The sequence below is a fragment of the Trachurus trachurus genome, assembly GCF_905171665.1.
Source record: "Trachurus trachurus genome assembly, chromosome: 20".
NCBI lineage: Eukaryota > Metazoa > Chordata > Actinopteri > Carangiformes > Carangidae > Trachurus > Trachurus trachurus.
In genome coordinates, this window is record NC_139911.1 from 23,987,492 (window position 1) to 24,002,387 (window position 14,896).

At 42.2% G+C, this 14,896-nt stretch overlaps 1 protein-coding gene across 1 annotated transcript; it reads right to left on the bottom strand.

Moving 5' to 3' along the window:
- Positions 1 to 1,059: 1,059 nt before the first annotated feature.
- arhgap28 (Rho GTPase activating protein 28) lies at positions 1,060 to 14,235 on the bottom strand (the record flags this gene model as incomplete). Its single annotated transcript, XM_083995223.1, has 15 exons — positions 1,060 to 1,142; positions 1,234 to 1,271; positions 3,716 to 3,843; positions 3,936 to 4,061; positions 4,917 to 5,132; positions 6,466 to 6,548; positions 6,660 to 6,813; positions 6,924 to 7,001; positions 7,429 to 7,520; positions 7,769 to 7,907; positions 10,005 to 10,188; positions 10,315 to 10,378; positions 12,256 to 12,367; positions 13,764 to 13,981; positions 14,055 to 14,235. The coding sequence occupies 15 exons, from the start codon at positions 14,233 to 14,235 to the stop codon at positions 1,060 to 1,062; spliced, it is 1,896 nt and encodes a 631-aa protein (XP_083851349.1).
- Between the last annotated feature and the right edge of the window lie 661 nt (positions 14,236 to 14,896).

Below are 14,896 nucleotides of genomic sequence, written 5' to 3' on the forward strand. Positions count from 1 at the left end.
TTTTATCATGACTTACAAGGTCAGGTATTACAATACGTTATAACTATTAGTAACTGGCTGACAATGCCCACATCGATAATACATTATAAATATAGTTATGTGTTATAATTGGCTTATAAACGTGTATAACTATCATTATAAACACTCATAAATCACATAAGACTTTATAACAATAAGCATAACACATTATAGAGCATTATAACTATTATAATACTAAGACCTTATAAGCCATTATAAAATGCTCTATGATGTGTTATGCTTATTGTTATAAAGCCTTATGATAATTAATGAGTGTTTATAATGATAGTTATACACGTTTATAAGCCAATTATAACACATTATAACTATATATATAATGCATTATCAATGTGGGCATTGTCACTGAGTAACTAACAATTATAACCTATTAGAATACCTGACCATATAAGTCATGATAAAATGCTTTATAGTGTGTTATGATTATTGTTATAAAGCATTATGATCATTTATGAGTGTTTATAACTAAAGTTATACAGTGCTATAACTGCATTATAACTTATTATAAGTATGGTTATAATGCGTTATAGAGATAGGCGTCAAGTAAAGTGTTACCGTAAAAACAAACAAAACAAAAAAACAGGGAGAGATTCAGACTGATCCTCTGCTTTGTGGGAAATAATAACCAATAATCAATACATATGAAATACAGAGTAAATATTGGCAGAAAGCACAGTAAGTGTCCAGTGATAAATATTTAAACACAGGTTGAAGTTGAACCTTTGTTTACACCATGCGATAATGATGTCCCTGCTGTGATTTGACTATAGGTGTGGAAGTCGCCATCATCACAGGAGGAAGTTGAGGGACAGGTGAGACAAGTCTTGGATGTGAGACAGCTGGAGACTTGTGGGACAGGAGGTAAGACAAGTTGTAAGTTAGTTGCTAAGGCACGTTTTGTGACAAGTTGGAAGCAGTTTAGGGGGGCCAGCGGTGAGGCGGGCTGAGAGTGTCCACAGGTTGTCATAGTGATAAGACATAGGACGGGTGTGGAAAAAGACTGGGCAGATGTTGGTCTGTGTGTCAGGGTTTGATCAGCCAATCACATTGAGGATTCACTCTGTAGACATCTAACAGGACGCAGTCTGGATGGAGGCGGCGCTCACCTGAGAGACAGACAGGTTTTAATATTAGTATGAATATCTCTGATGACTTGTTCAGCAGGTGTTAAAGTGATGATGTCATACTCAGACTTACAGATGTTTCCTCCGACTTCGTACAGAGACTGAACAGGACTGATGGTCAGGAGACAGAGACATGCACATGTTAACAGCTCCAAGAGACAATGGTCAATCTGTTCTAAGATACTTAATTAAACAAAGACATACAATGAACAGGGTGAAAACTTTGTACAGATGTGAAAATGTTCAATAATATGTGTTTTTAAAGGGATAGTTGAGTTTTTTTTTTTGAAGTGGGGTTGTATGAGGTACAAATGGTCACCAATTATAATATCCGCAGTAGAAAGGACTATAGGAGCATGAAATGCTCAAGAAGCTTCATACTTTGTCAGGATGGGAGGCTGACAACTGGAGGAGGAGGAAACCTAACTGTAATCTATAATCAGAAGCAACAGTAGGCTAACTGAGGACAGATAGTTGATTATAATACAGCAGTGCTGCCAGCTGCTGTAAGAACCTGCACATCATTCTCAGGTAGAACAATGGGGAGACACTAGGTGAATAGGGTAAAAATTTTAAATGACAGATATCACCATGAAACTTCACTTACATTAAGACAAATATTTTTTGTATTACAAGTTTTGTCAAATGTTATGTTTAAATATGTAAATGAGGCAATATCTGATTAAATATGCGCTAATTTGCATACATTTCCAGAACCGAAATCTGAAAAATGGAAAAAAAACCCTTTCAAAATTCTTGTTTTATTTTGTTGACATAATTTAGAGTCAGACGTTTTTACAGAGGGGATTTTGGATATCTCTTTTTATCACTTTGTAAATGAGAAAATAGTGTCACCAGCCCTAAAAAAATCCAATGTCTCCATGTTCTTAGGAATAAAATGTTGTATAAATGAGGCTGTGAATGATATATCAACAATCCCCTCTGTAAAAACCTTCAGAATATAGACAGGAATCAAACTGGAAGGTTTGGTGTCTGTACAGTAAGTGCTGCTAAAGTGGAGATTTCAGGCTCAGAGTCTGAGGAAAAACTCTTTTTGAGAAAATGGCCTTAAAGCAGAAGTAAGCGATGGTTTTGGATAACTTCTTGTCAGCAGATGGAGTTAGCAGTCCCCGCCCTCGTCCCTACGTCACCACATTCACGCGCATCCCTTGGCTGCACACACAGAGAGGACCGCCCCTTTATGCCGTTCTCTCTCCTCATTGGATAAAGGTTATAGGATACAAGGAAAGTTTTCTCCTCGGCTTACAGCAGAGCAGAGTGACTGACAGACCCGTGTTTCAGACCAAACACTCTATGTAAGTGATTGCTGTCAGAAGATACAACTATTTAAGACTTATATTAACACAAACATTCCGCTTACTTCTGCTTTAAAAGACTTGTCCTGTAAAATAGATTGTTAATGTAAATCGTACTTTTACGATTGGTTGCGGATACAAAGGAAATTACAATTTTGGGAGCACAACATCGTTGTTCAGGAGAGAGAGCTTTACAATGATACCTGACATGACATGGGTCAGACTAATTTTTGGTGAATTTAGGAGACATTTTCTACCATTTCTTTTGACTTTTCTGAGAGAATACATGTTAAAGGGACAGTATGTGAGATTTACCCCCATCTAGCGGTGCGGTTGCATGTCGGCACGTATTCTTGCTGTTGCGTTTACGTAAACTCGGGCAGAAGTCAGAAAAACAACACACGCTGCATGTATCAGGATAAACAAGCCTCTATGTAAACAAACGGTCCGCCAGCACGAGGCAAAACAATACAGGCGTGACAATATGTTGTCATGGTGATGTAGTATTGTTTACCTGACCCACGTTTTACCGGCTTTCTCTCGTCGAGTAAAATAACATCCAGTTGGTTTGCCGACGGCGTCACTCACGGCGTCATTCAGGTGTCTGACTGCACCTGAAGGCAACACCAGTGCCTCCGTCCTTCCTCACACTAGCTACACGGTGGTGACAGTTTTAACAGGCGCTGTCTGGAAAACTTTCTCCCCGAGCCGAGAAGCTCCGGCGGCCCGAGTTTGAGGTTACTTACAGCCACGGTGACACTGAACGTAAAACATGGCGATTCAACATGGCAGAGAAGGTTCGGTGAACCCCCCCCTGTGTGTTTGTAACGACTTGTAACATCTCATTCTAAGGTACGAGAAAGCGCTCGTTTGTATGCGGGCGCGATTCCACTTCAGTGAAATACGTATTTATGAAAGCGATATTTGATTTTTGTCAATAAAAAGCCAATAAAGTCCCATACTGTCCCTTTAAGGAAGAAAAATAGCCCAAAATTGATCAGTGCATGAAAAAACTGTGTTTTTGCCTGTAGTGTCTGGCCTTAAAATACAAAAAACAATAGGCCATGAAAACAATCAAGTGAATTTCATAGAGGCGACAGCAGCTCTTAGCATGAGAGTGTGCACCATCTCCAGGTACCACTGTGTGCCATAGGTGTGTGTGTGTGTGTGTGTGTGTGTGTGTGTGTGTGTGTGTGTGTGTGTGTGTGTGTGTGTGTGTGTGTGTGTGTGTGTGTGTACCTGTTCTCAGACTCAAAGCGGGCGGTGACGTCTTTGGCTCGCGTGTGTCCATCAAGTTGTATCGCCATGGAGACCTTGGTGTGTAGAGGGGCACACACTCTGATCAAACCTGCACGCAGCTCTGTGATCTGCACACAAACAGGAGCAGGTGTGATGTCACTCTGATGACATCATAGGAACAGATCTGAACCTGAACCTGGTTCTCTAGTCTCACTTTGACCTGGTTGGTGTCGTTCTTGTCGGCCTTCCTCCTCAGGAGTCTCCTCCTCGTCCTGGCCAGGCTGAACTGTTTCTGATTGGTGGCTTGGTTCAGCTGTCTCACCTGAGACAACAGGAAGTTCGGAACCTATCAAAAAACAGGTCATGTCACATGACGGGCGGTTTCATAGACAGATGATGTCACCAACTGGTGAGCAAGCAATTATTTCCAGAAGTTTCTCACTGTTTTGAGTCACGGTCACATTTTGTAAACATGTGATCAGTAACTGGATGAAGATGTTGGATCTTAAAGGAGACATATTCTGCCCCTTTTCCCACAATAGTCCCCAGATGTCTTAAAGACATGTCTGTGACATGCTTCGGTCAAAATACCCCAAAACAGCCCTGTTCAGAACGGTGTCTGTCCCTTTAAATGCAAATGAACCACTGCTTGCCCCGCCCCTTCTACTGCTACCAGGTGGGATTATGCAAATTAGAAAACTAGTTACATCATTGTTAGACAACTGAGGGAACAGCTCATAAAACCACATGGATTTCAACCTAACGAGTCTGAAACAGACACACACACTGTCTAGAGATGGAGGCGACTCAGCGAGGATGAGCCAGTGACAGAGAAGTTCAGGGTCAAAGTTGAAGGTTTTAAAGGAGACATATTCTGCCCCATTTCCACAAATTAAAATAGTTCCCAGGTGTCTTAAAGACCAGGTAGGGGTGGGATTATCCAAATCCGAAAACTAGTTACATCATTGTCAGACAACTGAGGGAACAGCTTGTAAAACCACATTGATTTCAACCTAAGGAGCCTGAACATTACAGATTTTTTTTGTCAATTCTCACATTTTGGGGCCAGAAGACAAGACAAACACCTAAATATGTTAAAGAGCCTTCAGAAAGTGATATTTCCATTATATGTCCCTTTTAAATTTGCCGTCGACAGAAACAGACAGTTTCAGTGAATGTACAGGTGATCCCTCAGACTCACGATCCACATCAGGTCCTGGTATGTGACCATCAGCTGGATCAGCTGGGCCCCGCCTACCGCCTCCTCCATCTCCTTCTGCTGCTTGGCCATGGACTGCTTGTTGCTACGGTGACAGCAGGGGAACAGGTTGGGCGCCATCACCATTGAGACATTCCACAGAGACATCCGGTTCTGGTCCTGATGAGAGACCACCTTGCGAAGGAAGACTAGCAGGGCCTGTAACCATAGAAACAGAACCAGGTTAATCTGCAGACGCTACAGTGCACAGAGAAAGATGATGGAGGATAGTTGATAGTGGTTCTATTGTGTGTGTGTCAAGGTTATTGTTTTAAAATTTTCATTAGTTTTTATTTTTATTTTTTCAGTTTGCTTCTTTATCTCAGTTTAGTTTAGTTTTACTTATTTTTGAGGAATGGACCAGTTTTTATTTAGTCTTAGTTTTTCAGGTTTTAAGAGAATGCATCTGAGACCCAAATTTGTGGGATTTTTCCCTTTTGCATCCCATAATGTTCCCATCAGTCCTCATCACGTTACTTCACTCTTATCTACCTGTGGGTCATCCTCACTGAGTCCCATATTGAGCTGTGGTGAGAAAACTACAACTAAGCTGATGTTATCTGACATTTACTTTTGTTTTAGTTGGTTTTACATTGTTCACTGGAGTTTTTTAAAATTTAATTTCAGTTTACTAAATTATTTTTTCACTGCTAGTTTTAGTTTTAGTCTTAGTATAGTATATGAATTATAGTTACTATATATAGTTAACTATATAACCCTGGTGTGTGTGGTCAAATGTAGGCGCCTTAAAGGGATTTTGGCAAATTGGCCCATTGCCCCAATCCCTATAGTCATAGCAGTAGGTTTGTTACCTTTAATTGTCGGTGCAAGCTATTTTTAGAACGGCGGAGCAGAGCCGTGAGCTGCTCAGAGCTATGCTACGGAGGCTAAAGGAATTTCTTGGTTTCCCTCATCAAACTCATCAAATACACAATCCAACAACTCCACAACGCTCTGGTGGACAAGTTGTGACCTGCACATTCACCACGCTATGAGATAATAACACAACGTTACCAGACAGAGTTGTTTTAGAGGTAAATTCATGCAAAACCGATGCGTGTTGCGTTCAGGGACAGTTTTTCATCAAGCAGTCTCTGTATTTACCTCTAAAACAACTCTGTCTGGTAGCGTTGTGTTATTATCTCACAGCGTGGTGATTGTGCAGGTCACAACTTGTCCACGAAAGCGTTTTGGAGTTTTTGGATTTTGATGAGGGAAGCCAAGAAATCCCATGAGCCTCCGTAGCGTAGCTCTGGGCAGCTTGCCGCTCCTCTCCACCGTTCTAAAAATAGCTTACACCGACAATTAAAGGTAACGAACCTACTGCTATGACTATAGGGATAATGGTAATGGACCAATTTGCCAAAATGTTGAACTATCCCTTTAACCTTTCTCCTGTCAGTTTGAACAGTAGTTCCACCTGCTGATCTCAGACTGACTAACATCTAATGCGCTGCTGTATTATGTGTTGTGAGTGGATGCTGTGATTTACTTGGAGTGTGTTTCTGTTGGCTTCAGGAAGCAACAAGGACAGCAGCTGCAGAGCCTGGACCTGATGGAGCAGAGGGGACACACCTACAGAGAGACAGGTGGACGGACAGTCAGTCACAGAGATGAGTCTGAATATGAATGAACATGCAGCGATGACACACTGATTTGTATGTGTGTGTGTGTGTGTGTGTGTACCCAGCACAGAGCGGTAGGTGGACAGGTGTGCGTGTGTGAGCAGAGGCGTTGGCAGCTCCCTGATGAACAGCTTCAGCAGCGCTGCAGCATCCACCCCTCTGATCCCAGACCAGTCCAAGTCTCCACCACACCGGTCTAACTCTCTACGCAGGTACTGCAGATACACACACAGGCCTGTTCATGTCCTTCAAAATAAAAGCACCAAATTATTCTTTTTTTTCTTATTCTAAAGGAATCTCACAGCGGCTCAACGACGTGCGTTACCTTCAGTCTAGCAGCTGATCCTGATACTCGCAGAATCCCCTCGGTCTGCAGGCCAGACTGCTCTAAAATGCACAAAAGCTTCACACACAAGAACACACACACACATCATTGACATCAATACACCTCTCACACATATTTTTATGACATGATGTTAATTCTATAGATTAGTTTACCAGAGACAATCATTTCCCAGTGGAATGTGTCCTCCATATTTGAATAAAATTCTTCATTCAGTGCCACATAAAGGGTTAATATCCCATGAGCCATTAGTGGAGGGGTGACATTGGTTTATAAAATTCAGACAAACTCTGTTGTACCATTTGAAATTAAACTTGGTTTAGTAAAGGTTAAGCTAAATTTAAACCAAGTTGTATACCTAATTGCTAAATCTAATTGAACTTGAAGCTAACCGCTGACCACACACTGCATCACAGAGATGTTAAGCTGTTTGCACGTTAGCTCAGCAGCCAACCTGACCCAGACAGACAGACAGACAGTTTGTCACCTTTTGGAAAACGACAGGCACTTTCACTCCAGGAAACTTTTTCCTGTCGTTCTCCAGCAGCGAGTTGAGAGGAATGCCAAACACCCCCCCGTCTGATCCACATACAGGAAGACAAGGAAGTAACAGTTAGTAACAAATATTTGATATTAATCAGTATGTCATCATAGCACCAACTGTGTAGCTACATGAATGGTGAACTGTCACAATTTAAACCATATTTTGTCGTTGGTAAAGAATGATGTCATAAAGTCATGGTTTAGATGTGGAGACATAAACTGTAGCCGGCTGACTAAAAGGTGATGAAGTTAAATCTTGATTGATTTGTAAATATGAAGCGCACCCCGGGTCCTGCGGCGTGGTGGACGGGTGCGTTTGGTTTGGATGCCCAGAGCCAGCAGGAAGGTGGAGAGCTCAATGTGAGTGATGAAGCCGAGCTGGGTGAGGTCACATGACGACAAGTCATCTGCCCAGGTCAGACCCTGAGAGGAAGACACTGGTACAAACTACACACACACACACACACACACACACACACACACACACACACACACACACACACACACACACACACACACACACACACACACACACACACACACACACACCATGAAAGTTCAGGGGCATATTAAAGGGATAGTTCAACATTTTGGCAAATTGGCCCATTGCCCCAATCCCTATAGTCATAGCAGTAGGTTCGTTACCTTTATTTGTCGGTGCAAGCTATTTTTAGAACGGCGGAGCAGAGCCGTGAGCTGCTCAGAGCTACGCTACGGAGGCTAATGGGATTTCTTGGTTTGCCTCATCAAACTCATCAAATACACAATCCAACAACTCCAAAACGCTCTGGTGGACAAGTTGTGACCTGCACATTCACCACGCTATGAGATAATAACAGAACGTTACGAGACAGAGTTGTTTTAGAGGTAAATTCATGCAAAACCGCTGATGCGCGTTGCCTTCAGGGACAGTTTTCCCTCTAAAACAACTCTGTCTGGTAACGTTCTGTTATTGTGGTGAATGTGCAGGATACAACTTGTCCACCAGAGCGTTGTGGAGTTGTTGGATTTGGATTTGATGAGTTTGATGAGGGAAACCAAGAAATCCCATGAGCCTCCGTAGCGTAGCTCTGAGCAGCTCACGGCTCTGCTCCGCCGTTCTAAAAATAGCTTGCACCGACAAATAAAGGTAACGAACCTACTGCTATGACTATAACGATTATGGCAATGGGCCAATTTGGCAAAATGTTGAACTATCCCTTTAAGTTATTTTAAAACACTGTGAATCCAGTGGAGCCTGAACACTTCCTGATAATATTCTTATCTGTGATGTCTCTCCAGAATAAAGCTCCATAGAAACAGAGGCAGCAGAACTTTAATGAGCAGCTGCTTAGAGCTGCTCTTTATGAGACAGTATGACTACAGGGAAACATGGAGCTTCCACTCAACTTGTTGCTAACTCCATCCAGGGGGAAAACCCATGGGAACATTATACTTTATTTTTTCACTCCCCACTGTTGAGTCATACAAGTACTTGGGTACTATTACAAATTCACATTTGAATGTAACACTGACTTGATCCTTTAGAAAAGCCTGCAGCGTCTCTACTGTTCCAGGTCGACTTGACACTGGTGATATGTTTTATCGTTTCTTTATTGAGTCAGTGATCACTTTTTCTTTTATCTGTTGTAGCAAAATAAGAGGTAGCTGTTCAAGAGAGTCTGCAGGATCTCAGCAACAAACAGTTGTGTAAGTAATGTATCCTGTCAGACTGTTCTCATCCTCTTCATTAATATTTCCAGTTTCTTCCATTACTCAGACTGCCACTAGCAAAGACCAACAGATAGAAACACTCTACACACTTTCTACCTTCTGCCATTTCCTCATTCAGTTCCAGTAGGGAAAGGTAGTGTTTTATAACTTCTGTGTACTTTTTTATTTTATGCTGTTAGTTGTTGTGCAGTATTGCTGTATATATTTGTATTTCTGTGCTGTGTTGTATGTTCTACATCTGTAATATAATGTTCTGTTAGCTCCCCATTTGCTGCACAGCCAGTTGCCCCACTGGGGACAGATAAAGTCACTGATTGAGATTAAGAATGAAGTATCACGGAGGATGTAGTTCAAAATCTTAGAGCAGGATTACATCCAACAGTAGCTTTACAATAAGAGAGGCTATTCCTATTGAACAGCTTTACTTTTGCTACTGCGGATTCTCTTTTGATAATTGGTAGTTTTGACATGGATAAATGATTTATGAACTTTTTTTCTCCATTTTATTTTATTTAATATTATTATTAATATTATTAATATTACTTAGTTACTTTATTCATATAGATTTTGCCTATATATGCATATAGGTTTTTTCCATTTCATATGAATTAGTTGGTAATTTATTTGTTTGTAAAGGTAACATTGGGTGGGGGGGAAGAAAAAGAAAACACTTGTGCACTACTGACATGTATAGTAGTTCTGTGAATCAAAGTGGAATTAAGAAAAGGTTTTTAAAAAGGGGGGGGGGCTTCTGAAGGTTGTTGTCTCCGTGGTAACGAACAGGTGAAGGTCACCAGTCAGACTCACCGACATGTGACTGCTGTCATCCTCATGGAAACAGAGGCAGTCCCAACAAGTCCCGCCCCTTTTATGCTCAGCCACACTCTCTGAATATGGAGAGTCCCGCAGCAGCCAATCAGCTCGTCTGGAGTGACTGACGGGTGATGAAGAGCGAGTGTGAGGAGGGGAGGGAGTGACCGTGAGGGAGCGTGTGTGTGATGGAGAGTGTGTGTTGGATGGAGAGTGTGTGTTGGATGGAGAGTGTGTGTTGGATGGAGAGTGTGTGTTGGATGGAGAGTGTGTGTTTGTGGGAGAGTGTGTGTTTGTCAGGGAGCGCGTGGGGGACGATGGGTGTTCAGGCAGCTTGTCCTCAAACAGACACGTGGGGAGAGTCGATCGACCTGGAGACACAGACACAGACACAGACACACACACAGACAGGTGAAGCACCGTGACCAGGGGACACATACACTTCAATTTGATCTCAAGTGGGCTGGACCAGTCAAATAATCCCATAATAACCTGTTTTTCCCTTTGTTTTAGTGCAAAGAAGTATAATTTACAGTGGCCCTGAGGTGTAAATCACAACAGCAAATCAGAAAACACAACACAAAAAGAGAAAATACAACACAAAAAGAGATAACACAACGACAAATCACTAAACACAACAACAAAACAGAAAACACCGTTGTGTTTTCTCTTTTGTCATTGTGTTTTCTGTTTTGTTGTTGTGTTTAGTAATTTGTCGTTGTGTTTTCTCTTTTTGTGTTGTATTTTCTCTTTTGTTGTTGTGTTTTCTGATTTGCTGTTGTGATTTGCACCTCAGGCCACTGTACTGTAACTACATTAATGTCCTTCTATAAAACATTAGTGTTGGGCACAATACAAGTAATAAGTTATAGTTAGTTTCTTTCCCCAAAAGTAACTGAGTTAGTAACAGAGATTAATTACAAGAAAAGTAATGGTAACACTTTACAATAAGGCTCCCTTAATTAACGTTAGTTAGTACATTATTAAAGCAGATATCAGCTTCACGGCCGTTTCGGCTAATGCTGCGTTCAAGGCAGGCTTTTGAAACCGTAAGTTACAGCTTCAAGTCACAACTACGACTTGGTAGCGTTCCAGGTAACCCGTAGCTCGTGTTTTTACCGTCCTGTTGTCTGTGAAAGTTCCCTATAACGGCCACTCGTAACTTCCGACCCGTGAACTCGTACCAGATCGAACTGGTATGACTTCACAGCAAGGAAAAACACAAAGTACGAGTTTCTTTGAACGCACCATGAGTTAGCAGCCCCCGCCCTTGTCAGGCATCAATTGGTCCTCGTGCTACGTCACCACATTCACGCGCATCCCTTGGCTGCACACACAGCCCTTCATGCCGTTCTCTCTCCTCATTGGATAACACTTGTATCCCACAAGGAAAATTTTCTCCTCGGGTTACAGCAGAGCAGAGTGACGGAGAGACTCGTGTTTAGGCTGAAATACTTCATGTAAGTGATTGCTGACGGAAAATAGGACTATTTAGGACTTATATTAACAAAAACATTCCACTGATATCTGCTTTAAGCATTACTGTAATATATAAACTAATGTGTTAATTAATGCTGAGTAATGCATGCATAATGATAACTAATTACATTATTCAACTTTTATTATTGAATAATTTATTAACCAACTTTGAGTAGTAAACATTAATTAAGGAAACACATGAATTAATGTAGCCTATTAAGGCTACACTAATTCATGTGTTTCCTGATTTATCTGTAAACAGTTAATTAATGCTTAATAATGTACTAACTAACGTTAATTACGTAAGGGACCCTTATTGTAAAGTGTTACCAAAGTAACTATTGCTCAAACATGTCAAATTACTTGGACTTCCCTCCCGTTTATCAAACTACTGCACTAACCAACTCACTCAATATTCCTCCACACAGACAGGCTCTGTGACGCGCTGTATCACATCGGTGTGTGAAAGAGGTGGAGTGATACAGCGCGTCTCAGAGCCTGTCTGTGTGGAGAAATACTGAGGTTGGTTGCGTTGGTTAGTTCCAGATAAACAGCTTTTTCTGACCAGTTGATGAACTGAAAAAAAAATGTGTATGTAACGTCCTACACTTAAATGGTGTATTATTTTCTGATGGGACTTCTTGAGTCAAGTAATGGTGTAACGGCGCATTTTATTGTCATAACGGTGTTGTAACGGGGGAAACAGTAACTTATTTGATTACTCGTTACTAAAAAGGTAAGTAACAGGTGTGAGCAGGCAGACAGGTACCTCTGTGAGTGCTGCGGCGGATGGTTTTGGTGGTGGTGTGGTATCGACTCGGTGGTGACTCAGGGCGGTGGTGGGGGGGTGAGGGGCAGCTGTCTGCTGAGTCACTGTCACACTGAGAGAGAAACAGTCTTGACTCTTTCTGTCAGTAATCACAACATCAACACAACACACACAACAACACACAGCACAACACAACAGCGATACATTTTTCTAAGACAACTGTTTATCTCAGTTTTGAAAACATGACTGTTCTCACTCTGTCCTCCAAGTACAAAACAACACATGCTGTTAGAAAAGGTTGTCCTTGATGCAGGGAAGTCATCTCAGAGTTTAGATCTTCACCGTCCACAGATACACACACACTGTCTATAGATGGAGACGACTCAATGAGGCAGAGTTAGGCAGATTGGAAAACTAGTTACATCATTGTCAGACAACTGAGGGAACAACTCATAAAACCACATGGATTTCAACCTAGGGAGCCTGAAAATGACAGATTTTCTTTGTCAATTCTCACATTTTGGGGCCGAAAGACAAGACAAACATCCAGATATACGTATGTTAAAGAGCCTTCAAAAAGTGACATTTCCATTAGCCTCGCATCACCAGGCTCTTCAGACAAGCGAAGAGCCTGGTGTCCGTTACCTCTGAATTCGTCTGCATTCTGGTTCCTGTCTGTAGCGGAAACCGAAATCACCAAATTCACCAAAATAAAAGTGTTCACCAACATAAAACTTATAAAATAAACATTAACTTGCAATACAATAAAAGCGAAATGTTAACTTAATGGCTTGGGGACTTTCTTGTAAATTATATTCCTTATATTAAAGAGTTTTACCGCATTTTATTAGCTCGGTGCTTTTATTTTGAAGGAAAGATCTGTCTCTCTCGCCCTGGATCTGTTTCCTACCAAAACAGCGAGGCAACGGCCCCAGACTAATTTCCATAACATGTCCCCTTTAAGGAATCACTGGAACTGGTCCACATCTCTGTGCAAGAGTCCACCATGCTCAACCAATGGAGCGTTGAGCCCTGTTGCCATGGGCACCACAGAGGATGCTGCTGCATCACTGCTGGGGCATGTTCCATGTGTGAAGAACATGCAAATGTGGGACCTGTTCACACTAACATGACAAACATCCTCCAACAGGTGGAGGGAGCAGGTTCAGGGTCTGTGCTGCACCTGCACCTGGACCTGGACCTGGACCCACTCCACATCAAGCCCGGATCACAAGGGTCTCTGTCCACATGCTGAGGTCCAGGAGAAGGGCTTTATAAAGTGAGAGCCCAGACTTGAATCCAGCAGAGAGGCTGCACTGGACTAAAGAGAGAGAGTTCCTACCAGACCTGAGAATTCAATCTTATATAGAATAAGGACACAGATAATACTTATGTTACACCAGCTCAGAGACAGATTAGTCTGTCCACACCTGATGAAATGAATTCAGGTAAAAGCAGCTCAGTAGAAGGTGAAGGCAGCCCAGAGGTGTCTACCTTGTTTGACCCACCTGAGTGAAAACGTCCCGTACGTCTCTGATTGGCTGCTTGTTCCTCTTCTTCAGCGTCTCATTGTAGTTGTCCAGCCTGTTCCTGACGGTGGCAGCTTGTTGGCGCGTCAGCGTGGACAGCAGCGCCTCGGCGGGGGGCGGAGCCTCCTCCTCTGACGAGCCCCTCACCAGGGAGGACAGGCCGGCCTCGGTCAGCCACGCCTCCTCCAGCTCCACCTCTGCAGGCGGAGGCCACACAGCTGCAGGTCAGACAGAAAGAGACAGACTCACTCTGTTACAGACTGGACTTACCGTTCATACTCTTCCTCTCCTCCTCCTCTTCATCCTCATCTTCTCCCTCCTTCTCCTCCTCGATGCTCTGCACCTCCCTCCAGTAGGTTTCCATGGCCAGGCGGCGGCGGTCAGAGGTGTTGGGGGATGAAGGGTTGGAGGAGGAGGAGGAGGCCAGCGTGGTAGGTGGACACGACAACATTCTGTAGAGATGATCCTGTCAGCCAATCAGAGCATCAGAGATAAACAGATGCTGTCAGCAGGTCAACAGGTAGAGCAGACTTTTCTCATTTTTTCATTTCTCCTTTATTTATTCAGGGAAGTTAGTTAGTTAGTTAGTTAGTTAGTTAGTTAGTTAGTTAGTTTTATTTGTCTACGATGTGGAAATTTGTCTTTGGTCTCATAAAAAACAACAAGCAGGACAATAACAGCAACAACAAGAAGGACAACAACAGCAACAACAACAACACTTACACACAGACATCTTCATGGCAAAAAGCAGGACAGCAGTGGCAGTTACATTACAACACATCATCGCATCAACGCATCAACGGGGCATGGTGTTCAGTGCCCCAATTGCATTAGGAATAAAATAATTTTTAAAAATATTACGATTGAGATCCAGGTCAATTGAGAGCGAGCTCTCTTTTTCAATGACGCCCTGATTACAAAAACACAATTATACGATATACAAGGTCATGATCCACAATTACATACAGGTTGTAAAACATTCAATAATAAGTTTTTAAAACTATCTAAGGAAATAAGATGATCCAGTTTCAGACAGTTTTGTAGGTTATTCCACTTTTGGGGGGCATAAAACTGAGAGGCAGTCTTCCCCAATTCTGTCCTGATACTGTGAA